Raw genomic sequence first — 26,122 nt, 5'->3', positions numbered from 1 at the left:
TATATATAGCTGATTATTTTCAAAGTTGCATATTTAATTTCTAACAACCAAAAAATATACACAAAATCTCTAAAATGTGTTGTGGCTACTGTTTATTAATTTTCCATATGCTTAAATCCACATCAACACATTGTTCAGCTTTCATTCAAACATTAAATAACATGATACATATATTTATATTTTTTTAAATTCCTAATTTTAATATGGTTTTATATAAAATAAATGTTGGAAATAGAGTTATTCAAAGCTTACATGATTTTAAGTTTTGTTATCACTTTCTGAGGATTTTTTTTTCAAAATAGCCAAATAAACTAAACATGATACAGTCAAAGGTACTACAGGTGCAATCAAAGTAAAGATTGCTATTGAAAACTAGAACTTGCTGAGTTTGGAATATAGTATATGCTGTATTTTGTTAAGCCATAGTCAAATCTGTAATGTATATACAATATGGAAATACATTTTGAGTGACTTTGGTTATAGAAAAGGTATGCAAATACTTGACTCTGTATAAAATAAATGACTTATATTTCATTGTTTTTTTAAATGAATATTAATATATTAGCATTTTATTTCGAATTTGGCTCCATTGGTGTTTGAAATTTTAGATTTATGGGTCTGGAACATTGAAAAGGTTTGGAAATGTGACCCAAAGGGTACAATAACTGAATGTGTTTCCCAATACTTTAGTCAAACCTATGAAACAAAAATTATACCCTCATTCTTCCATTTCCTTTTGTTGTTGTCAAATTCATGTTTGTATGTTTTTACTAAATTATGAATTGTCTCTCTGAAGTTAGCTGGAAATATGTGTAACCACATGCAGAAATATACAATAAGATGTTTTAAGAAAGCTTAAAAACTTGATCTACCTGCAAAATTGGCTCTCATTAATTGGCACCCTGAATTCTGGTTATTCGGGTCAAAGGTTATATTTACTTTTCTTTACCAAAAATATAAACATTGCGTTATTTATTTCTTTCTACCTCTTCCTCGATCCATATTCATTCCCCTCATCCCATTTCCCGGTGTCATCCCTCGTCCTCTGCCAGACGGCATTCCTCTTGTTGGTCGGAAACCACGGGGTGCATTTCCCATTTGGCCTTGAGATGGGTCATGTATCTGTTGTCCTCCGTTACTTGTTTGACGGTTTAACAAACTTGATTGAAGGTGGGCTATTACGGTCACAAGAAAATGAAAAATTTTAGAACAGATTCAGGAACAGTTGGGCTAAACAGGCTCTAAGACTTGAAATTTAGGTACAGTGTCTTGTAAGATCGAGATATGCTCAAACAGGCTAAACAAAGACATGTTAGGTGCTTTATGATTGTAAGTAAGTTTGTGATTTCAGGTAGTGGCTCATCAATTACACTTCGTGATCATAGATTGTGATCAACAATGATCATAATTTGTGTTAGTACTTTTAGATCATACTTTTAACACTCAGCCCGCCAAACACAGAGATCTCCGTGTTTGGTAAAGCAACGCTTGACCGCCAAACATGTTTCCGGTTTTTTTACGGAATCCGATAGGCGGAGTAATTACCAACATGTACTAACAATTTGAACACTATATTCAATCTGGACCAAAGTATTTCACTATTTGTTTGTTTACATTAGCGTAGATCGGTAATGCTTTACTTTCACGAAATCGTGATTATATCAGCTTTGTTGTGCGAAATTGCGTAAATCTCCAAAAGTGAGTCATTTTCATGTTACTGTTACGGGTCACAGATTGTGATTAGAAATAAAGTGTTTGGTACCATTGTAATGCTAAAATGTTCGTAGTTCTTGTAGTATTCACTACATGTCAATCTGATCACATACACACTCTCAACGAGCTTCGGAAAAGTGTTAAAATTTGCTAAAAAGTTTGGCAGTGGCTGATACTATTTTTTCAAACACGTGGCTGTCAGAGTGTTAATATTGATGAATATCAACCTAGCTGGAAGAGTTACCCTATTAGTTCTATAAAGGTTGATGAAATAAATAAACTGATAGAATGTGATTAAAATTTTAAAGGTGAAAAAAGGAAGAAAAAAAAAGAAGTTATTGACCGTCTGAAATGCTTCAGAGGTTATTTTCCAGGCCTCAAAAAAAAAAAAAGAAGTTATTGACCGTCTGAAACGCTTCAGAGGTTATTTTCCAGGCCTCTAAAAAACAAAAATTTCATGGCCTCGCTTTCGGACAACTGGATCGCCCCTGAGCACATTTTCTGAGCTGGGCATTTTGCGATATCATACTGTACTTACCTTGTGGTCCTTGATAGTGTGGATGAAGGCCACAGACCGTGTGTGGGGGTGGCATATTTTTTCAGCAGCCTGTTCATTTTGTGATGATCATACTGTACTTACCTCGTGGTCCTTGATAGTGTGGATGAGGGCCAGACTGTGTGTGGGGTGGCACGTTTTGTGAGGTGCTGACAGGATGATTTTGATTAGATTGCTGATTACTAGTTGGGGAGTTGCTTCGTTGATCTTGGAGGTTCTGCAACAATAAGTATACAAATATTTCAGCTTATAAATTTGAAAATTAAACATAAATATTTAAAGATTTTACTTTGTAGTTTTAAGCCAAACATCAAAGCAATGAAAAAACAACAGAACTTAAGAGAAAGAATAATGCTGCTATATTCTTTGACAAAATTGACAAATTAATTGTTTTATAGTAAATTCAGCCGAAAACCTCATTGTTTTGGTCTCTGGAATAAGCAGAGAATGATTTATTTACTAATTGAGATGAAATGACATGAACACATAAAGCTGATATAATATTAGGGCACATCGAAAAAATTATTAGATTATCACTGTTTTAAAAAAAAAAAAGTAGAGGGAGGGCTTTTTTCCCCCTTTTTAATCAGAACATTAGAATATTGCTTTTTATTTTTAATGAGGGAGGGACTGTTTTTATTTGGCAAAAATATTGTAAATATTTTTATTTTATAGAAACTGGTTTAAGTTTATTATTTTTTAAAGAAAATGTATTTCCAGTCACAAAATTGCATTGTTTTTTTAAGCTGTTGAAATAAATTATGCTGCTAAAAATTTTTTTTCTTTATTCCTGCATCAATATTTCCCAAATTTTGACGCGGAACGGAGTGATAATTTAAAGCTGAGCACTGACTGCGTCCGGCGGTCGTTGGCCGTGATTCTACGCAGAACGCAACGACACGATGTGCGTGCATCTGATTGTTTTTAATGACAACCTGTTGAGACTGTCACCGACAATCAGCAGACAGCGTCACGTCGTCTAGTGCGCTCATAAGAAGCGGAGTTGGGCTCGTCGTACGCTGCAGTGAGTGCCCAGCATGACAATTTTTACTATAAATGTGCCCTTAAGAATGATTCAACAACTCTCTTGGATGAACTCACCACTTTTTGTTGGGCTAAAAATTCAGCATTTGGTTCACTCATATTTGGAAGTTCAGAAAATGTCATACAAAACCTTTAAAAAATAAAGGTATATATTATGAAAATAAATTTGAATAAAAAACAGGATTGGAGAGGCCTGTAGACAGAAGGTTGTGGGGACTTCGGAGCAAAAAAAAAACAAAAAAAACAAGACAAGCAGCACCGAGGGGTTGGGAGTGGATCCACTCTCAAAGATATGAGCATTTTCAAGGTAAGATTAGTGAAGTGCTAACAAGGGATAAAAATACCCATGTTAATAATGTCTAGGCCAACACATTGGAGGCAATATAGGTTTTTATTTTTTTAAATGTTATTCATTCAGGCACATGTAATAGGTGACACCATCTTCCACAAGACAAACATAAACACACAATGTTCTCAGTTTGAGGCATGGAATGTGCAGTAGTTTTGATTGCAAAAAAAGAATTGGATACTTACTCTCCTAACTTCTGTATTTTTCCAGACGTTCCAGTGTAGACTGTTAAACAGCCCCTAAATAATGATGCATAGCTAAGAAAAAAGTACAAATGTAGTTTACTTTAATATTAAATGGTAAAACTGCAGTTGACACTTTTGATAAAATATTTAGTCCCTCAAGAAAAAGAATATAACAATGTAAATTCAATATTCACTACACAACATGGAATATCATGAATTTAAATTATTCAAAATAAAATCAATAAAAAAAGTTGAATGGTTTATATTATATGTTTAACTACAAAATATGAAAATTTGGCAACCCTTCTATTTGGATTCTATAAAAAAGTTTTGACAAACATATTGTAGTAACCGCTGCGATATAAAAGCGGCAGTTCAGTAATAACTCAGCTTTGTGGTACAACTGCATATTAAATTGTTTTGATTTATCCACAGGTGTTATTTATATTACCCTTTTGTTAGTCGAATTATATCCCCACTCTGTATAGCTTCACCAAGTTCATCCCATATACTTAAGTTAATTGCTCCAGTTCTGTCTGCAACTTTAATTGATCTTACATCATGACCATCCTTGGTTTTAGTTGGATTTCCTGAAAGACCAGAAAAACAAAACTCATCACATCCATGTTAATTTAAAAACTTGTTTTGTGATTCACTGAGAGCCGTCACTGGCAAATTCTGTAAACAGCATTCTAGCCCTCTAACAAATTTATTACAGCCATTTGAACACAACCCACAATAGTTTGTATAAAATATTATGTATGTGAAGAGAAATAAATAAAAGAACCACTTAAAAAAGAAAAAAAAATATTTACATTGGGATTTATTTGGCCAAAAATCAACTACTTTCGAATCAATCTGCACACTTTTCAGATGCACAGGCTATATACAACACATAACAAGTTTTATTCAAGAGAAAATAATTAAACTTAATGTCAGTGCCATTTAGTAGGTAGTTAGGAGGGTTTTCCTGAAATTGTCAACAATCTTGATGCCAACAAGTAGCATACTACTTCATTCCAGCCACTTTAATGTTATAAAGTTAAGCTAACAAATATTGAATTAATAGTAGTACAACCTTGGAAACAAAACAATAATAGGCCAACCTACCAATATCCAAAACTATGAATATCAGATTGATATTTTTGAAACCAGGTCTCAAATCTTTCACAAATGTGATTTTTGCATCATTTGCCATTTTGTTATATACTTTAATGTTTCTAGGTGTAGGACATATAGGCAAGGACTTCTGTCTGTATCTCTGTCTTTTGTATAGGCTAGGCTTGTTGTTGAATGGCAATCCTGGGCTCAAGCTCAAGTAGTCAGACCAAGGCCTACTGACACTGTAGAGAGGCTAATCGCCTTATTATCTTGTGACGGGCTACAATGAGCCAGCCAGGCTAGACCTGTCACCTAGACTAGGCCTAGTCAAGGTAGTAAACCAGGGGCCTAGGCTTTCCAGCAACACAGAAGTACAGTAACTTGTTTTTAAGCAATATTTATTAATCACAAAGTGTACAATATCAAACATTAAAAAACAAGTTCACGCGCTTCCACAACACAACAGTTAAAAATACTGTACTTTGACAAAACATACGCGAATATCGCACACCGCACACACACTTTACACCGCACATTTTAATAATAACCAATAGTCCGCCACCAGCCGTCCGTCTGAGGTAAACACGCTTGTGATGTATACGATGATGGCGCTCATTATGGTCATCAACTTAAATCATCAATCAAGATCATCATCGATCATCAAAGATCATCATCGATCATCATTAACTTTATATACCAGTGCCAGTAATTGTCCTCATGTTGGCTGACTTCCCTCAACCTTGGAGTTATATAATAAAAGATAGAATGCAATTATTCCTATACATACGATGAATGATGATGGGTAGTCTGTTTAGTTTTATTTTTTTGTAATCACTTTTATTAATATTACAGTGGCACACACCGAAATCATCAGAAAATTGAAAAGAAGAAAGCAACTTAACTACGAAAATCATTACGGGGAGCGCGCTTACGGGGAAAGGTTCGGTAAATAAAGCCAAATGACAACGTTTCATCAAACAAATTCATTAAAATTAAAGATATTATAATAAAGTTAAAAATAATAAAACAAAAATAAGCATTAACCTAAAATACCGGTGGTACTTAGGCATTAATGTTCTTATAGATATTTGATCTTAAATTCCAGGCTTGTTGTGAATGTATTTTTTACAATAGTTATCAAATATGATTGAAAGATTTTCATCTATATTAGACAGATCATCTAAAAATATATGATGTATAAAATCATAGTAAATATAGCGCCACCAATGTCTCAGGAAGAAGACATTTCTGGTTTTGTCGCAGGGACCGAAAATGGATACGATGTAGAAAAAACGAATAAAAAGAAGAGAATATGAAATCAAATTATTTTTGGAGAACTTTCAAGTATAAGGAGATATTAATTAAAATAACGTATGAAGATTTTTTTAAAAGTTTGTATATGTATTTTTATTGAAAATCGTATCGAGAACTTTTATTTTTCACATGTACTATTTAGAACACATCCACTAGAAGTTCATTCTCTTTCGCCACACTCATGAAACATCTTGTGGGAGCACATTATCAGCTAGAATAAAGTGTTTAAAATGCCGCCTAAGAAAGGGCAGCAGCCCAACAAGAAAACTGAACAGAAGAAGAAAGACAAAATTATTGAGGTAACGTATTTACAATTGTTATCTCAACATATTTTGTTTTAATTGATTTATCAAACTTTGGCTGGCGTAGGCCTAGCCTGTAGGCCTACCGAATGGCCTAGCTAGTTCATGGGAACCGTACCAAGGCCAAGATAATAAACCTTTTTTGAATGAAGACCACATTGATGATTGAAAATTTAAAAAAAAAAAAAAAACATATTTTATTATTAATTAGACAATATACTCTTCAATTAAAGCCTTAGGTTTTTATAAACTTTTTTTAGAAATAATATCAAAAGAAATTCCATAAAATAAGTAAAGTAGTGTCAGTGAACACACTTTTGATTTTCCTCAATTAATATGATTTAAATATAACTAACTAGGGCTTATGTCATATGAGAATTTAAATCATGTTTTGACTTCCATGAGGCTTGTAAACTTAATTATGATTATGAAGATAAAACACTCTCTGTCCTATGTATTTTTCCCTTCCATTCCAATCTCGTGTATGTAATGATGCATGCATGTAAGTGGTGAAATGTAAACATAGGGCCTATATCATACTCTACAATACATTTCGTTCTTCTGAGCAAATTGCAGTGTGTCAGAACTGTCTAGTGTCTGCTTATGCCTATTTTTTTGCAAATCCACAAATACAATACAGCCTTGTTTTATTTTTTTGCATATTATTTTAATTTATCTTTGTTACTTTTTAGCTTCTGTGAGCCTCAGTGGGGATTTTAGTCTGCTAGGTGTAATACATTTTAAATCTTTTTTTTTCCCTTTTTAGGATAAAACATTTGGTTTAAAAAACAAGAAAGGATCAAAGAACCAGAAGTATATTCAGACTGTAACAAAACAAGTTCAATATGGAAACCAAAAAGCCTCAAGGGTATGTGTAAATAACCAGTGGTGTAACAAAGATGCCTGGGCCCCTGGCTAATGCTTGTTTGACCCTACTACCCTCGGGGGTTGGGTCTGGCAGCAGAGCTTAGTTGAGTACAGAATGAAGCCCGCCCGCTTCAGCACTTTTAACGTTTAGGCAATATTTTCATTTTTTTCAGACTCTCTCTAAAATTCTGATGATATCCCAGGCCTTTTAGGGTCTGAAGCTCTGGATTTATCAAGTGACAGTGCTGGCTCCGCCCCTGCACAGTGAGCCAATGGATAGTTCACGCTGTATAAAGATAGTTATCAATTGCTATGTACGAGATTTGTCAGGCCTAATTATAGTTCAACCTCAGATTTGAAACCACCTGTGGGACTTTCATCTATTTTAATGATGAAATATATTAGTGCCCACAAAATGTCTTTAAGTTATATAAAACTGATTATTCATTAATTCAGTACCTCTGTTTCTAACTGTGTCTGCTAATTACTTAGGTGGATGAATTACAACAGAACAAAAACAAGAAGGAAGAAAAGAAGAAAGAACAGGAAGAATTAAACAAGTTGTTTAAGCCTGTAACTGCAGCACAAAAAGTTGCCAAAGGTTAGTTCTGCATGTATGATTTATATAGGGTATTGTGTGTCAGTACTAAAATGTGTTGGTTCTTTTGTTTTATATTTCTACATAGATAAAATCTGGGGAAACAAAAAATCATTCATAGCACAAGTTATTAATTTCAAATGAGACGCTGAAACGGTATTTTAAATACAAAGACCTCTCAATCAATTAAGGGTGTATGCAAAGGATATAATCATACATCATTTCTTATTAATTGACAAGGAATTATTTTTAATGATTAAAAATAACTGAATATAATTTTAGTTCATGACAGACCAGTGTTTAAGCTGTCATCAACCTAATAGCCAAATCCTAAGAAAAGCTGGATATTTTCATTTAAAATTTCCCAAAACATAACGGAATTGAAGCATAATCTTCTGTTTTGGTTTATCAAATTTGTATTTGGCTAATTATTTTCATATCGAATTGGCCAAATTGCTAAATATTTTTTTTGTTTTTTTGGCCAGCATAAACCCTGACATACAGTAATTATTTAATGGGGGCAATCAAAAAATGTTGGCAACACAAAGCAGAAAATTTTAATTGACACTATTATATATTTGACATGTTATTGACAGGTGTTGATCCAAAGTCTGTCTTGTGTGCATTCTTCAAGCAAGGGCAGTGTAAGAAAGGTGATAAGTGCAAGTTTTCCCATGATATAACAATACAAAGAAAAGCAGAGAAGAGAAGTATGTACGAGGATGAAAGGGATGAGAAAGAAAAAGGTATGTTGATTAATCAATTTTTTTTTTTTTTTTATTTCAAACAGTTTTTGTGTCTAGGCCGCCTCGGGGGCAAAGACATTATGTTGTCATCTGGCAGTTAAAGATGGCTGAAAGGGTAAATCCGGTGGAGGTGCATGATGGGTCATGTGTCATCTTTAAGTGCCTTATTACTGTAAAAAAGTCATAAAAAATAATACACCACACATTGCCTGATAACCAAATCTCATGTGAATACTTTATTATTTACAAATATAATACAGTAAAGCAATATAGGGCATAGACACACGCTCCTGTTGGGAGCCTATTTTTTAAACAAAAAGACCTCATCATCACCAATTCAGTGTGTGGCCAATCATACATTGCCGTGAATCAAGTAGAGGAAAGTTAATTATATTAATGAATAATAATGTAATTTTTTAACATTCACAGATACTATGGACAATTGGGATGATGAAAAATTAAAGGATGTTGTCAATCAAAAGCATGGTGAAGCAGAGACTAAAACACCTAAAACAGATAAAGTAAGTCATTACCAGATTATTACAATCAATCAATTAACATTCAATGTTCAGTAATGTTGCATTGACTCAGAGGTTTATTGTGGCTACTGAAAATAGTTACTATATGTCATTCAAATGGTTTACAGAGGTAAGTAACTGTGAATCTCTGTACCAGTTGACACCTTTGATTACGAGCCGAATACCAATCAACACTCATAATTAAACTGGCGAACATTTCCGATAAAATACGGGAGGTTACGAATAATAGCGAATTGCATCGCTAACAAAACTACATGACACTCAGCGGATCCTTTTAGTTTTATGTTAGCTACCTGCCTCCACGTTTTTTTTTAAATGTGCGATGCCAAACCCTAGTAAGTAAGTTGTAGGTAGACTATGTTTGATTTTACTAAATTTGACAATTTTAGGACTAGGTGAGCTACTAATCATTTTTTTCTGCTTCAAATTACACTGAATTCCATAACTATCGAAAACCAAAGTCCAGTGAAGCTAAAAAATTTTGGTACCAAAGCCAAGTATTCTTATAAACTCAAAAGTTAAAATAGTTGGAAGAGATACCATTCCATATTTAGGAATTTATCGACCCAAAACATTTCTTTGCTTTCAAGTGTAAGCAACACTCAACTCGTAACCATAAAAGCAAAGGTTATACAGCTTTCAGGAACCAAAAAGTTCAACACAAGAAATGGGCTAAAAACATTGCAGAATGTATGCTGATTGATCCATCATGTTCAGTACAGACAACTATTTGGGAAAATTTTATTCACAAAATTAAACACCCAGACTGCAGGCAAAAAAAGTTTAAAATGTTCAATAAGATGTCAATTTGCAAGTGATAAAAATTTCTTAAAAATACGTTTTCTGTAGTAAACCGTTTTATAATTAAAATAAAAGCCTATATTGCTATCTTGTTACAAAATCGTGGATTCAGATTATATAGTTTTAAATTACTGTGAATGCTTGGAAAAGCACTGCTTTTGAATAAGTGCCATGGCTCTTAATCAAGAGTATATTATTATTACCTTGTGTGTAATTAAAGAATTTGGGATTTAAATACAATTTATACAGTGCTAAGATGAATAAATAACACAATGAAGACACAAGTATTTCTTTATAAGTGTTTATTTACTATGACATTGGACCTATGATAGGCCTACTGTACTACGGAAATGTGAGATATGTAACATAGGAACGGGCATGAAAAGCGCCACACCAATATTTCTTTTTATGAGCACCGCTCTTGAATAAGCACTGCACTGAAGCCTCCAAATATGTTTAAAGCGCCACGGTGCTTATTCAACCATTTACAGAATAAAGACATTTTTTTTATTGCTAAATAAGAAGTGTTAAAAAATAGTATTTGTATATTTTATTATTTAGTTGACTTTTATTATTTAGTTGAAAACTATATACATGACTTTCCTCATATTCACTGGTACAAATGTTAATATTTTTGATAATTAAAATGGATTTATTTAAAAACAAATGAAAATGTTTCTTTCACCACCCAGAAACAAACCTGCTTCTCCTTATTCGGTTCAATTTAAAACAACACTAATAAATGGAATACATTAAAACATACCATACAAACAGAAAAAAAAAGAAACAAAACCAAAAAAAATACAATTCAGTAGCCACATGTACATTTTAGGTTCCTATTTTTATTGTTGTTCTAATCAGCACCTAATAAGCTGAAGTTACTTGACAAGAAATGCTCTATGAGATATTTGACAGATTAAAGTACTTTTGTAGAGCACTATTTTGTAAAGATATTGTTTCAGACTAATATTATAATTATGTATCTTTTCATACATAACTGACAAAGAAAATTGACCAATGTGATCTGTATTCCGAAGTGTCAATCCAATTTAACAACTGACCAATCAGAACAGTTCCAGGAATATATGCTTCTACCGCAAACATGTGTTTACAAAGTCCTGGTGAATGCTTAGCAATAATATCTAAGGGGTGGAGCTTAGCGGAATAGTCCATTAATGACTTTTATTTTTTACTTTTAGGTTTGCAAGTTCTTCCTTCAAGCTATTGAGGATTGCAAGTATGGATGGTTTTGGATCTGTCCAAATGGTGGTGACAAGTGTATGTATAAACACGCACTTCCACAAGGATTTGTGCTCAAGAAAAATAAAAAGACAGAAGATGATGATGATGAGGAGAAGATATCTCTGGAGGAGCTGATTGAGGAAGAGGCAAGTGGCATTTCTGTTTGTACTAAAATGCTCATGATAGCAATTTATCAAAATCATTCATAGACCAATGTAAATGTTTATTTCAATGCCGTTATTTAGGCTTTCCAACTATACACCTTTCAAGTTTCTTCATTTAATAATAATATATTAATAATAATATTATAGTATTATAATTTTATATAAATACATTTATCATAATTATACTTTATATAGTATATACTGAATTATTATATAATACTACAATATAATAACCCTAATTCTATATGGAAACAGCGGGCCAAACTTGCTTCTTCCAATCTTACCAAACTCACATTGGAAAGTTTTACTGCTTGGAAGAAAAGGAAGATAGCTGAGAAAAAGAGGAATTTTGAGGAAAAGATGACAAAGAAAAAGAATGACTTCAAGCAAGGAAAAGCTCTTGGGGTGAGAAAAAAATAATAACAAAAAGTTAAATATAATTAATAATGGAGATTTTTCTGAATGTGAACAGAGTTGCATTTTGGAGAGGGAAAGGAGGACACGTCTCAGTCACCATCTATGAGTGCCCGATGACAGGGAAAACGTGAATCCTGTGAGTCGCAAGAGATTGCGACATAGGGCAGATTCTTGTTTTAATGTTATGATTTCAATGTTTTTACTGTAATACACTATTGTTTATATGTTTTTTGGAAAAGGATAAAAGATATACATAAATAATCATTTTATTGTCTTTATGTAATGAGATTTAATATACTTGTAAACTTTTGGCATTAACAGTAATATATTATTTGAACTATATTAGCTTAGTGGAAGAGAGGTCTTTGAGTTCAAGCCAGAATTAGCTGATGCAGATGACGAGGGAGCAGATGATACCAAATATGAAAGGGAAGTAGAAGATGAGGAAGAAGTGGTAAGTCAAATATGTTTACATTAATGTCACTCTCTCATTGTTTGATCTGAATTAAATTAGCCAATGCTGAGAAGCAAATGATACTAAATAAACAGATAAATGTTTAAATGTTGATTTTTTTTTTAGTGAAAGCAGAGCATTCTTGGTGGTTAAGATGCTTGCCAGTGGCAAATTCTGGAACTCAGAATAGAGGGGTCTTGGGGAGGGAATTTTACACATGGATGGCTTAAACTAGCTCAGCTCCAGCATATTTTGGGTCTATGTCGGGAAATGGTTTTGGCTAATTGTACCTCATTCAGACTTGTAATTGAATTTGTTTTATGGGGAGTGGGGTTCATTATTGCACCATAGGCACATGGCGTATCAATTATGAGTTGCTTTGCTCCCATGTTTATAGTGGTGCTATCTGTTATTAATTTAATTAATTATATGACATTAATTATATGACACATGCATTTATAGGACACTGGTCCAGTAAAAGAAATCACATTAGAAGCAATGGGTAGCTTGGCAACAGAAGTAGACAACACTGGTACTATTTCAAGTGGTTCTCAACGTGAAGGACCAGTTAGTGCTACAATGGAAAATAGTTTACCTGGTGCAAGTCAAATGGAAGGTGTGTATTATATAAGAAGTATAATGATATTGATACACTACTGTACCAGGGATTGACCTCTCTAAATTAGGCAAGTTGAGAGATGAATGACGGCATAAAAGTGATCACAATCACGCGCCTAGAATCGACGTGTGTCCCATGCACACACATACATCATGCACTACAGTCATCAAATCCATAAAGACTTTTTTCCACTAGGTGAATTTATTCACACAATCTAAAGTGTCTGTTGGCTTCCTGAGCTCCGATTGGTTGCGCTTTTTTTTCGCTTCGCAAAAAGTAGAAACAGTTTCGAAGTACTGATAAAAACTCCAAAAAGTGAATGCACATGCGTGAATAAATTTGCTAGTGAAAAACAGCTTTATGCTGCTGTGTATAAGAACGTAAATAATATTTTTTTTTTAATAGTTTAAAATGCGATTGATTTAATTAGGATGTGACTTATGTTTCTACAGATGAATCGTCAAAGCTAGGAATGGCCGGAGCATTGCCTTCAGATGCAACTCAAGTTAATGGTGTACCAATTGATGAGGGAGTATTCGCTGGTGAAGATGTGCCCGTTGATGAAGATTTATTCACAAATGAACTTGACGATTTAGATGACGAATTAGATGGGATAGATTTGGACGATTGATGTGAAAGTACGGGATGGGTTGTGGCATTGGAATAAACATGTAAAGTGGAAAGTGACACATGTCGAAATGAGAAATTTTTTAATAAATATTTAAATATCATTTATTGATTGTAATACATCATGAATAAAGTGTTGTTGCTATTACATCCATCACTGTGCCCGTAATAAAGGGACAGATTTTCATAATTTGGCATTTACTTTAAATCTAATACAAAACACATAACGTGTTGCATGTCAACATAAATTTTGTTTGGCTAGTGCATATATTTGTCTATTAACCTGGTGGTCATGAGAGTAAATCATCAGTTCAGCAGGTGGTAACTATTTTATTGTGTGTTAACTTCTTGCTTGATGTATAAGTTACCAGAAAAATACTGAAATACTGCACTCAATGAAAAAAAAAATTGTCAAATATATTATATACACCCAAAAACCTGCTTTGTTATGTGTGAAGATAATTTTATTTCTTAGGAAAAGTATGAAATAAATACCCAAACGTCACAAAAAAATTACAAGGTGAAAGACTTCATTATGAAACTAATTGTGTGTTTATTAATCTTAGTCAAACATTCTGCGGTTTTTGTACAAATGCTTTGTTACCAAGCACCTTCACAACTATAAGCGAAAAAAAGTCTTGCCTCCAAATAATCAAACATTTTGCTATTACACCTTGAAACCCATTTTTGTCGAAACATGACTACTTATTAAAATTGCTATAAAAAATTAATTAAGCTATGCATACCATGGCTTAGCTGTGAAGGAACTCTTGACGTATAAACTAGTCAGTAACAAAGGAGCACTGTCTGCTGATATATTAAGTAGAAAATGAGAATGATAGACATTGAGTGAAAAACAAAATACAGTTAAGTACAAAGATACTACTATTCTATATTGAATCAATAACGATACTAAAAATCTCAGCCTGGTGTCAATAAATAGTACATTGCTTTTGTGCATTAAGAGTAAAAAAATATTGGTGTCCAAATAGGCTTGATGGTGTGGTAATGTGTATTAAAAATCCAGATGCTAGGTTTCTGTCAAAGTTCCGTATGTGGCGAGTGTTTTGCAGATTCAGATTCATTCACCTGTTGAAAGGGGAAAAAAGATATTAGGTAAAAGCTAGGATAATAACTCAAAACATGATTGCACAGAATTGCGTATGCCGATTTTGTGGATTGAATGAACAGGGGATAAATAATGTTGAAAGCATTTGGATGTATGGTAAAGTGTTATGGATATATATAAGATATATTTATCTACACATAGTAATATTCAATGTATTCAAAGTTTGATCAACATCCTAACATGATTCAATCAATTAATGTTGCCTACCCCTACTGGGCTCAATTTAAATTACCTCATGATTCTATTTAAGTAAATAAATATACAACTTACTTCTAATTTTGGGAAACGTTTTTCTAAATATGGAATAAGCCCTTCTGGTGAAATATCTTGTAAATGCTCCCCAAACCAATTCTGAAACAATAAAAAAAACACCACTTATATAAGTAAGAGTTTGTGGAAAAAACCTAGATTGAATAATTCAATGCAATAAATGTGCTTGTAACTTGCCTGGGAATTTCCTTTAACCTTCGAACCTGAATATAATCTCACTGTAGGGTAGGCTCCTATACTAGCTTTTCTGCACATCTTTTCATTCTGCTGGCATTCTATCTTCCCAACATTGACACGACCTTTCAAAGCACGAGCAATGCGTTCATAGTTGGGCATGTAGTGCATACAGGGCCCACACCATGATGCGTAAAAGTCCACCAACCAAGGCTCTTGACTACGTATCACTTTGTCTTTTATGTTTGAATTGTCCAAGACGACCACCATTGATGGCATAAAATTATATGCCCAGCCTAGCAGAGCGTTAGCATTTCTCATGAAGTTGTTATACTGTCTGCAAACCAAAATGATTAATAGTTACTATATATATATATATATATATATATATTATACACATAGAAGTTGGGATTAACAAATGTGGAGCTGCAGGCTGAGTTTCTCTCTTTGGTAGGCAATTCAAAATTTCCAATAATGGAGACATACTTTTATGTCTCTTCTGGATATCTGCCAAAATTTGTACAATGGCACATCATATATGCTTTTATGTTTATTGGAAGTGGACCATCTGTATAAGAGACATATAATACAGTGAATAAATGTCCTAGACTTTGTGTCTAGGAATGAATGAACTAACGTATTAAGATCCCTGCCTACCAAACTATCAGTAATGTTGCATGTAAATATCTGCTGCCCTCTAATGAGCATACCTTACTTATCCTCAAATTAGGAAGTTTTGTATTTGACATGAAAGAAATTTGTGTTTACCATGATGGATTTCGTATTCTCCGCCTTTTTTGAATAGTACTGCTTTGGGAAAATTTTGCCCTACAATGTACAATTTACTGCATAGAGCTACTTGTTTACCACAGTCAAAGCTGCCAACCTAGGAGCAAACAGTGCAAATATTATTCTTAAAGCATCACAGTTGTTTCATCAAAGCAGTAAAAATAACAATAAACATCAAAAGGGAACAAACAATTAAAACGGCCTATAGATGAAATGCTTGGTGGAAAACATTGATGAAGACATGCTCTGAATCTCATGTTCAAATCTACTGGGTTGCTACAAATAGAAAACCGTGTTTGTAATTATAATTTATTAATTCTTACTGTCATTCCTTTGAGGAAGAAAGGTAGTTTTTTCGGTTCTGGGTCGTCTGTATCCTGGCCTTTAGTAAAGTACACCAACATCTGTCTCTTATACACATCTAGATGTGTATAAGAGACAGTATATATATATACCATGAACCATGAAATACAGCCCAATTCAGAAATCCTAGCAAGCTTACCTCAATAAAATCAATAATGTCTTTAGCAGGACTAAATCCAACATGCATATGTGGCTCGCTAGAATTGAACATTATAGTCGTTGGGTACGATCGGACATTATTTTGTTGGCAAATAGCATGATGCACTGTACAGTCCACGGTGCCAAAGTTAATGTGCTGCATATCACGGGAAACCTTACGTAGTTCTGCCATTAACTGACGACATGGTGGGCATTGCTAAACAAAGAAGAAAAGACCAACAAAGTTTTTGAGCTGTAGCTTGGTGGTTAAGATGACTGCTTGCCAATTCTTAATCCTGTCACAATCATAAAGTTTCTCATTCAAAAATATTCTACTTCTGAAAACCATAATAATGGCAATTGAGTTTATAGAGAGTAATGTACACCACCGCCTTACTATCACTAGTAAAATGTTCATGCATAAATTTACAATTTATGCAATAATTTCCATATAGCTTATGGTTTACAACTATAATAATTGCTTATATTATTATTTTGATTCTCCCACTAAATTGGATTCATGTTTTGTTAGGAAAAAAGTATTCCAAAAAAAGTCTTAATTCCACTTACAGGTGAGAAGAAATCGACGAACCATGGCTCTCCGCTGTTAATCACTTTGTCAGGGAAGTGTTCTGGACCTAGCATATGCAATTTGGAATCCGCACTCTCGCGTGCAAATGCAGCCACATCATGAGCCGTCATTCGTCCTATGAACACAAAAGCCATCAAATACTACTCTAATATTTATATGCCTGAATAATACATTAAGCTAAAGAAAGCAAACATTAATATTGATCTGTATATATTTTTGCATAAGCCAGTTAATATTATATTGCCAATCAATTTCCATCTTGAATTTTTTCAGAACAATAACATTCAAAAGAACCAACTAAATTGACAATTACTTATTAAGCATTCAGAATTTTAGTTTAAAGAGAGTTTTACAAACTACGGTTAGGTATTTTATATTTGGAAATTGAGAGAGTGAGATGGTATTAAATTAAGGAGCAGGAGCGTTTTATTTAAATTATGTTTGAGGATGAATATCATAATATATTAGAATGTCAATTTTATGTAGAACTCAGAAAAGAATTTATTCCAGTATTTTATTTTACTGCTCTTTTGTAAATCTGATTCCCATACTTATAATTTAGTTAATTATACATACATATTTATCTTACCAGAAGTTGCCTTAGCAACGCATTAATTATGTTAAATTTTATTACTATGTACGGTGGGCTGGAGGCCATATAATACAGTGAATAAATGTCCTAGACTTTGTGTCTAGGAATGAATGAACTAACGTATTAAGATCCCTGCCTACCAAACTATCAGTAATGTTGCATGTAAATATCTGCTGCCCTCTAATGAGCATACCTTACTTATCCTCAAATTAGGAAGTTTTGTATTTGACATGAAAGAAATTTGTGTTTACCATGATGGATTTCGTATTCTCCGCCTTTTTTGAATAGTACTGCTTTGGGAAAATTTTGCCCTACAATGTACAATTTACTGCATAGAGCTACTTGTTTACCACAGTCAAAGCTGCCAACCTAGGAGCAAACAGTGCAAATATTATTCTTAAAGCATCACAGTTGTTTCATCAAAGCAGTAAAAATAACAATAAACATCAAAAGGGAACAAACAATTAAAACGGCCTATAGATGAAATGCTTGGTGGAAAACATTGATGAAGACATGCTCTGAATCTCATGTTCAAATCTACTGGGTTGCTACAAATAGAAAACCGTGTTTGTAATTATAATTTATTAATTCTTACTGTCATTCCTTTGAGGAAGAAAGGTAGTTTTTTCGGTTCTGGGTCGTCTGTATCCTGGCCTTTAGTAAAGTACACCAACATAGGTTCTACTAATTCAGAATTCTTCAATTTTTCTCTGCGAGCCTATCGGAAAAAAAAAGAAATAAAATGGTCCATATGGATCTATGCTTAATCTCTCAGGTATTTGACAGGCCTCTGTGATGTCAGTTTTTCTTACAGATATTGCATGTGCCAATCTTCATAGGTGTACATTCAAACATACGCAAAGTAGCAGGGGATGCTTGCTAAATGTTTGCTAGTAGTACGCAACCTGTGTAAAACTTCATCTTGTGTGAATCCGGTATAAAGCTGTCTACACTATCAAATTTTCTGTGACAAAAACTTTTCCATACATGGGCTTGAAAATGCCATGTCACACACCTATATGTGCAAATCAGTTATTTGTCACAAAACATGGTTGTGTGAACAGATCTTTTGGGAGGAAAAATGTGATTTGGGGGATTTGATACCAGCATTGCGGAATTGGAAGTCGAGCATCTTGGGGCCACCAAACCTCACCTGTAGGTCCTCAAAGGAGATGGAATCAATTCCTGGCAGCATGTTGAAGACCATTTTGGCAACTCGCTTTGGCTCATCTATTTCGAGTTCCTAGAAAACGATGTAAAATCATATCAATTAAATGTGGCTAATATTATGGCATTTATCTAAAGTGATATGTACCTAATAATTATTGATGAACTGGCATCTATCCACCCACAATCCATAATACTCATGCTTACACTATAGCCTCATAAACTACCTGAGCCTAACATTTTAGGGGTCCTAAGTCTACCAAAACCAACAGGAGTCTATCGGTAATCGTCGGAGACTTCTGCATACCCACAAGCAAGTAAAAATCTCCCGGAAATCAACCCACCTCTACAGTATGTATTATTGTTTCTGCAAAGTTAGCTTGTATGGGTATCACCCCTTCTGACTTACCGTTCCTTTAGCTTGGCCCACTTTTCTTCCCGTCTCATAGAACATGATTGTACTCTCTTCAATTTTCAATTTCAAACAGAGCTTGTTGGATGCTGTGCAATCAATAGTTGCAACATTCACAACTTTGTTCTGTAAATTATTTAAAAAAAAATTGTGATGAGTTCAGGCCCAACAATTACAGAAATAAAATATAAAGTCATATGTGAACTAAATGAAGATCACTTACTAAGATTGAAGACAATTTGAGCTGATCAACACTTTCAAAACAATTTGCAGTGGAAACGTCAGAACTATCCCTATCATCTCCTATAAACAATCAGTAATTTAAAAAAATACATAAGAATATGAAAAAAATGAATGCATAGACAGATACTGAATCAGCTAATTTGTCCAGAAATGAATTCTACAGAAAGATGCATATATTGAGTAAACATTATGTTCAGCACAATTTTAAATGTTACAAAACTGGTTAAAAAAACACTTACCATACGGTGAGCCACAGTAGTTTACAACCCATGGCCTGTCTTTATGAGCATCTGATAACAAAATATCCTTGAAATTCCCTACAAGAACAAGAAAAAAATCCATGATCAGTTTTCTTGTAAGAGTTTCCTACAGTATAACCACTAAATAAAAGAATCAAATATTAAGTGCTACAGAAGAATTTCAATGTAATTTTACAGATCATGCGCATCAAACATGTTAAGCAAGCATTAAAGATCAGAAAAAGCTTTAGAAAACTGACACAAATAAAGATATTTTTGACATGTAAAGTAAAACAACTTAATAACTCTATTAGAAAGATGTGTGAGAAGAGAAGTGGTAGAGAGTTAGTCTGACATGTGCAAATGAAGATATTTTTGAAATTTAAAGTAAAACAACTTGATTAAACTCTATTAGAAAGATGTTTGAGAACAGAAGTGGTAGAGAGGAAGTCCTTGCCAGAAAACAGATGCAATTAAAAAGGTGTAAATAAAAAGAATAATCAAATCTATTCTAGTAGGCAATCTAATCATAAATCGCATTGGTTTTATTCTTAGTTTAAGCCCCATTTACACTAGATACAATTACGACAAGACAACATATCATGACATAGTTTGTATTCTTTAACACTGCGCACATCTGTATCCTGTTGTTGTCGTAATCATGTCTATTGTAAATGGGGCTTTAAGATGATTAGCAATGCATGACTAACCTGCAAATAATGTATGCACAGTAGACTTAACCTGCCTCAGAGCGTGTTTGATAAGTGCTTCTAGCTTTCTCGAACCTGTGTACTCTTGATTCTGTGAAACAAAAATACAAAATACACAAAATATAAACACACAGTAATAACAGTACTATTGTCAATAATTATAAACAAAAATTAACTTTATTCTCATGCTTCATCTTTTTTGATACAATATTATAAAATAAGAAAACTAACAGTACTATTGTTAATAATTATAGACAAACATTTAATTTTTTCTTATGTTTCATCATTTTTGATACATAAAATAAGAAAATTTACAATAAAAAAATTTATTTTAATTTTATATTTAGAAAAAATTAATATTTAAATTCATATTAAATAATTAAACTTACCACTGGGTACATTTTGAGTGTTGGGAACTGGCGAATGCCTTGAGCTGTACATAATGGATTATCATCCCAACAGTTCACGGCTCCAATACGGACAACGCCCTCTAACTCCTTAGCAAACTCTCGCCACTGAAATAAGTTTTGAGTCAAAATCTTAATTTACAGTTTGATAATGAATAACCTAATTACCTCTTTTTAAAATTTTTATCTTTGATGTCAATCTTGGATTTGTTTGAGATATGAAAAATAAGTCAAATTATTAAAATGAAAAATAAATTTAAATATAAATTATATGAAAACTGATATGCAAGTACTGCACTCAGTAAAAAACCTATGTAACAAAGTCCAGGCCATGAGTCCAATGCCAGAAACCAGGCATCTTAACCATCAGGTTACAAGTCCACTTTAAACCTTCATACAGTATGTAAGTTTTATATAGCACATCATGGCAAAAAATCTCCCACAGTGAATTAAAAATCTTTAAATACCATACTTACTGTTGGCGCTAGATCATGACAATGATGACAACGAGGAGAATAGAAATTAACTATCCAAATATCCTGACCAAACACAGATTGTTCTGGCAAAGAAGAAAAGAAAATATAAAAGTTTATTTCACTCCTAATCCAAGGGCTAAAAAGAGTGCTGACCGCGCGACCAGCAGCTTAATGATTGTCCCGGAGGCATTTTGGGGGGGGGGGGGACTTCAAAAAAGCAAACTATTGTTCTATATAGTGTGCAGATAAACATTTAATGTTAGAGGCATCATACTTAGACAATTATAAAGGTCAGAGGCACAAACATTTTTAATCCAGGCCTGCACCAATCATATGTTTTCATTCCTAAATCACTTTAGCTAGTAAAGCACTATATAAACCACCTTCAGTCATGAAAAGTATAATTATACTTTCAGTCATGAATATTATATACATTCAATCATGAAGGGTTTTTTTTTTTTAAAAGCCAATATTACAAAATTAATCACAATTGTTAACAAATATTTAATTATTTTTCTCAAAATCAACATCACACTACAGATCAGAGAAAAACAAACCATAAAAATAGGAAACAGCAATAATTTATTACAAAACGAATGAAAAAAACATCAAACTTACCAAAATCAGTTTTACTAAGGGTGACAATTTCTGGATCTTCATCATAAAGTCCTAATTAAAGAGAATATATTATAATAATAATATTTTACAATATAAACTATTAATAATCAATAGTATAACAATGACAACATAAGAACAATAGTAACAAAATATATATACAGTATTATAACTGATACTAGAGTATATGTCACATAATACACCCCCACTACATATGATACACAGGTCTCCCCTCTAATTAAAGACCCCTCCAATTAAAAACCACCTCTATTTTTCTGTGAACAAGTTTCTTTGATCTTGCTATTATTTTAATTAGAGACCAATGCCGCTAAGGTCCATGGAAACCCTCTGGTCCCAAAAGATATCTTTAATTGAAGGTAGACCTGTATATAAATGATAGTATCAGATAGGTGTGGTTTTATAGCTATGTCTGAATGTCTAGTTATGGTTGCATCTACAGTACTGTAAAAATGCACAGTGGCTATATTCTTTGTTTTCATCACAAGCCATCTCGAGCACTTGATCTGAAGTATTAACATAAGTTAACTTCAAGGTTGACCAAAAACCTCATAATTTACATTTATTAAACCAATGATTAAGATAAATAAGCCAGATAGCATAATGCCCAATATTTATTAGTACATAGTATAAAATATTACTGTTCATTTTTAACTATTATATTACAAAAATACATATTTACTTATACATTGTTAATTATTGTTATTTCAAATATAAACACCATTTTATTTAGTTTGGAAATTACTGTACATACTTTTATATTTTAATATTTAAAAACTGTATGTTCTTTAATTGCCAACCTTCAATAATTGTATTATCTTTTCATTGTATTTACATATATATTTATTTAATATACAACATATATCTGTAAATTATAGTAACATATACTGTATCTATATATATATCTGTATATATATATATACAGTACCTGATGATGACCTATGGTCGAAAGTACTTGTACAATAAATATTTTATTTTTGAGACAGATACAGAACTTTGTTTGACTTCTTATTTTATATATACAAATCTGTCTATGCAGCAACTCTATATTTATTTGGATATATATATATACAGTATACATATATATATATATATATATATATATATATATATATATACAGTGTATATACATTATATATACATATAAAAAATATGTACTTCTTTCAATCATTCAAAACAATTGAACATACACTATATGCATAATACAGTATACAACATGTACATTATTATGTGTGTGTATATAAACAGTATATACACCTTTGAATGGGAAATGATAAATAATAAATAAAAGACTACATACCAAATTCTGTTTTGTAGAACTGCCAACTCTCATACTTCCTCCAGCCTTGGTTTTGTTCATTCAGTCCCTCCTCCCCAAACCGATCATATTTCTCTCTCAATTCCGAGTCTTTTAAAACTTCATAAGCTCTATTATACTTAACAAACTTTTCATGCGCTTCCGGATCATCCTGTTGCAATCAGATGAAAAAATGTATGTTACTGCCTGTGTCGAGCTATAAACCTGAACAATATAATATTGATTCATAATTTTATTTATTTCATGCGAAATGGTAACCAACAAAGGGAAATCTTCCCTGTACTGTACATGTGTTAACTACCACAGAAATCACTTAAACAACTGTTACTGTATGTTGAGGCAAAACGCATGGCAAAAACATTTAAAAATAACAATGATACTGATAGGCAATAATAGTCAGTGGCTATTGCTTCACCAGTTTTAAACCAATTCCAATTCTGATTGGATGGTATTATATGTATGGTTTGGATTAGGACAATAAAGAAACATTTTTTAAATTAACCTTACTTTTTATTTTTTTATTTTTTTTTTTATAAATGCACACTTTTCATCACACCAAATAGGCAGTGGCACTGTTACATTATTTCAAAACAAATTCCTATTAGGCCAAGTAAAAAGAAAAAAGTAGTTTTTCATCCTAATATTTTGAAAAAATGAGAATAAAGGCACTTTTTTTTACCCTGAGATGGCAAATCCAAGATGGTCGAAGGGAAACAGAACTACTTTCACACTTTTGCTATTAGTAGACACATTGAAAGCAAATAAAAGAAGCACTAGACATGATTCATACCATATGTATTCCCAACCACCAACAAATTGAAAGGAATTTTACTGATGTGAGTTAGCCAGATTTTTGTAAATTTTGTAAAATAAAGGGGAAAAAATAAATATTTAGTGAGGCAGAGAAAACGAGGAGACAAGAAACTAGTAATTTTTTTATTTGGCCTTAATTGTGATTTGATGTAATTTTATGTGTGGATTGGGTAAGAACAAGAACATTTTGTAAAAATAACTATTAGAGGAAGGCTTACCTTATTTTTGTCTGGATGATGTTTTAATGCAATTTTTTTAAATGCACGCCTAATGTCACGCTCACTGGCGTCACGCTCTACACCAAGTAATTTATAAAAGTCTTCTGCAACAACCAAGCTAAATAGTAGTAACAGTAGTAATAAATTAACAAAAATCAGTAAAGAGACACGGCTTGTTGTAGTCTTCGACTTCATTGCCCACCAGCCCATCATTTTGGATTCCAACTTGAGACTGTCTCAACCAAAACGTTTAACTCATTTGTTGTATCTGTAGTAAATAAATAATAGTGATAGTGAATGATCAGGTGTAATCTCCATTAAATATTATAACAGTTTACAGCAAGAAAACATAAAGATCTACTTACCACATGTTATAGGAATTAATTTGGTTTGTTGTATTGTCTACCTGGGGCGGATGCAAGAGGGTGCAGACGGTGTGATTACAACCCCATAAATTGTATTAAGAAAAATAATTGTGTATAGTTGTTTTTACCTGACTTACCTTTGATCTTGAAGCTAAAGCATTAATGCTTATTCGTCCCTCTGTCTGAGTCTCTTACAAACAGTTTAATTAAACTTCTGGTGGTGATTTATTTACTTCTGTCATTTAAATGACACCGGTATTCATTGGATTTTAAAAGTATGAGAATGCAATTTCCGGGCACCTAAAAAGGTCCACATTCGCATAATGTTCGCACCTCAATCCCAACCAAGGTGAGGCTGAGGCCAAATCCTGCATTCCACCAGTCTACCAACCAAGCCGGCTAGGCTGCTACTCCTACTAATACTACTAGGCTTAGGCCTAGTCTGGTTACTCCGTCCTACAACTCGGGCCTAACCAGTGTTTTGATTGACATTTGTCAAAAAAAATATAGGCCTGGGTCTAACTGGGCCTAGGAATTTACCTAATTTATAAGCTATGCGGTGACATATAATCTAAAAATAAACACACTCTAAATCTAAAAAGAAAGCAGTGGCTAATGTTTACCTTGTAATTCAGTTACTGTTTTTAAAGTCAAGTGAACTTAGATAAAGTTAAAAGCCGGACACTGCAATGAAAACTATGTACATGTGGCGTATTATTCTTAGCGAAATATGGCTTCCCACATTCTGCGCATGCGTATGGCTTAGCTCAGGTAAACACTGACGTGTCACATTAAGATGAATCTTGTAAACCCCTATTGTTACCAAACGCACCTTCCATTGTTAGCCCTAGTTGGTGTGTGGAATTTTGAAAAACCATACAATTTGTATTCACCATGGTTTATCCGCTGTTAACAGTGTATAGGCATTTCGCCAGACTAATCTTGCTTTCCATTTTTCTCATCAAAGTTTTTCAATCTATTAGCGTCCTTCAGAATTTCCTGACACAGAGCAACTTTCTTTTCTAGCTCGTTCATTCGTTTTGTTACAACTTTAATGAGTGTGCAGGACACATTATTATTACTTAATGCTTCAAACTGCTTATTTTCAATTCCATTGTTTGATCGATCCACTGATTCTCCCTTGTCTTCCATAGCCTCGTGAAGTTTATGCTGCACGGAGAGAGCGAGGAATGCAAATTACACACATGTCTGATATTCAAATGAGCCACACAAGTTGAACGTATTAGGTTTGTTGACGTGTAATTGCTGCAGTTCTGCCTTGCTCCTGGCCTGTTAAATCACAACAATTGCGCTTGGGCTATAATTAATTTGATTTATTGTAATTATAATTTAGTTTTTAATAATTACAATTAAATTGTATAGGTGTAATTTTGCCCTACCTGACGTGGAAATGTACCGAATACTCAGTACATTTG

General features: G+C 33.1%; 3 protein-coding genes across 4 annotated transcripts; 1 reads left to right on the top strand and 2 right to left on the bottom strand.

The window, feature by feature from the left end:
* Positions 1–75: 75 nt before the first annotated feature.
* Positions 76–5,505, bottom strand: LOC117105031 (SOSS complex subunit B1-A-like). Its single transcript, XM_033246027.1, has 6 exons — positions 4,958–5,505; positions 4,299–4,437; positions 3,848–3,919; positions 3,371–3,443; positions 2,354–2,486; positions 76–1,175 (listed from the first exon to the last, which is right to left on the bottom strand). Exons 1-6 carry the CDS (start codon positions 5,043–5,045, stop codon positions 973–975), a joined length of 708 nt encoding a protein of 235 aa, XP_033101918.1. The 5' UTR covers positions 5,046–5,505; the 3' UTR covers positions 76–972.
* A 903-nt stretch (positions 5,506–6,408) lies between these two features.
* LOC117104917 (zinc finger CCCH domain-containing protein 15-like) lies at positions 6,409–14,151 on the top strand. Of its 2 annotated transcripts, XR_004444838.1 has the most exons (11): positions 6,409–6,561; positions 7,331–7,432; positions 7,924–8,032; positions 8,626–8,775; positions 9,205–9,296; positions 11,315–11,503; positions 11,777–11,926; positions 12,285–12,392; positions 12,855–13,008; positions 13,464–13,924; positions 13,957–14,151. XR_004444838.1 is itself a non-coding variant. In XM_033245851.1 (10 exons), the coding sequence occupies exons 1-10, from the start codon at positions 6,493–6,495 to the stop codon at positions 13,640–13,642; spliced, it is 1,302 nt and encodes a 433-aa protein (XP_033101742.1). In that variant the 5' UTR covers positions 6,409–6,492; the 3' UTR covers positions 13,643–14,151. The 2 variants fall into 2 exon arrangements, 1 of the variants encoding a protein (XP_033101742.1); XM_033245851.1 differs by having other exon boundaries at positions 13,464–14,151.
* Positions 14,152–14,297: 146 nt separating this feature from the next.
* On the bottom strand, positions 14,298–25,538 carry LOC117104994 (dnaJ homolog subfamily C member 10-like). The gene is made up of 18 exons (XM_033245974.1): positions 25,310–25,538; positions 24,322–24,589; positions 23,273–23,441; positions 21,958–22,008; positions 21,340–21,422; positions 20,846–20,971; positions 20,457–20,547; positions 19,747–19,824; positions 19,488–19,567; positions 19,262–19,390; positions 18,839–18,928; positions 18,281–18,403; positions 17,937–18,054; positions 17,072–17,208; positions 16,503–16,718; positions 15,215–15,556; positions 15,038–15,118; positions 14,298–14,727 (listed from the first exon to the last, which is right to left on the bottom strand). Exons 2-18 carry the CDS (start codon positions 24,532–24,534, stop codon positions 14,680–14,682), a joined length of 2,175 nt encoding a protein of 724 aa, XP_033101865.1. The 5' UTR covers positions 24,535–24,589; positions 25,310–25,538; the 3' UTR covers positions 14,298–14,679.
* Between the last annotated feature and the right edge of the window lie 584 nt (positions 25,539–26,122).

Source organism: Anneissia japonica, unplaced genomic scaffold (assembly GCF_011630105.1).
Source record: "Anneissia japonica isolate Jap-2015-1 unplaced genomic scaffold, ASM1163010v1 scaffold287834_len5846547_cov211, whole genome shotgun sequence".
Classification (NCBI taxonomy): Eukaryota; Metazoa; Echinodermata; class Crinoidea; order Comatulida; family Comatulidae; genus Anneissia; species Anneissia japonica.
This window is presented reverse-complemented; position numbering and strand designations above follow the sequence as displayed.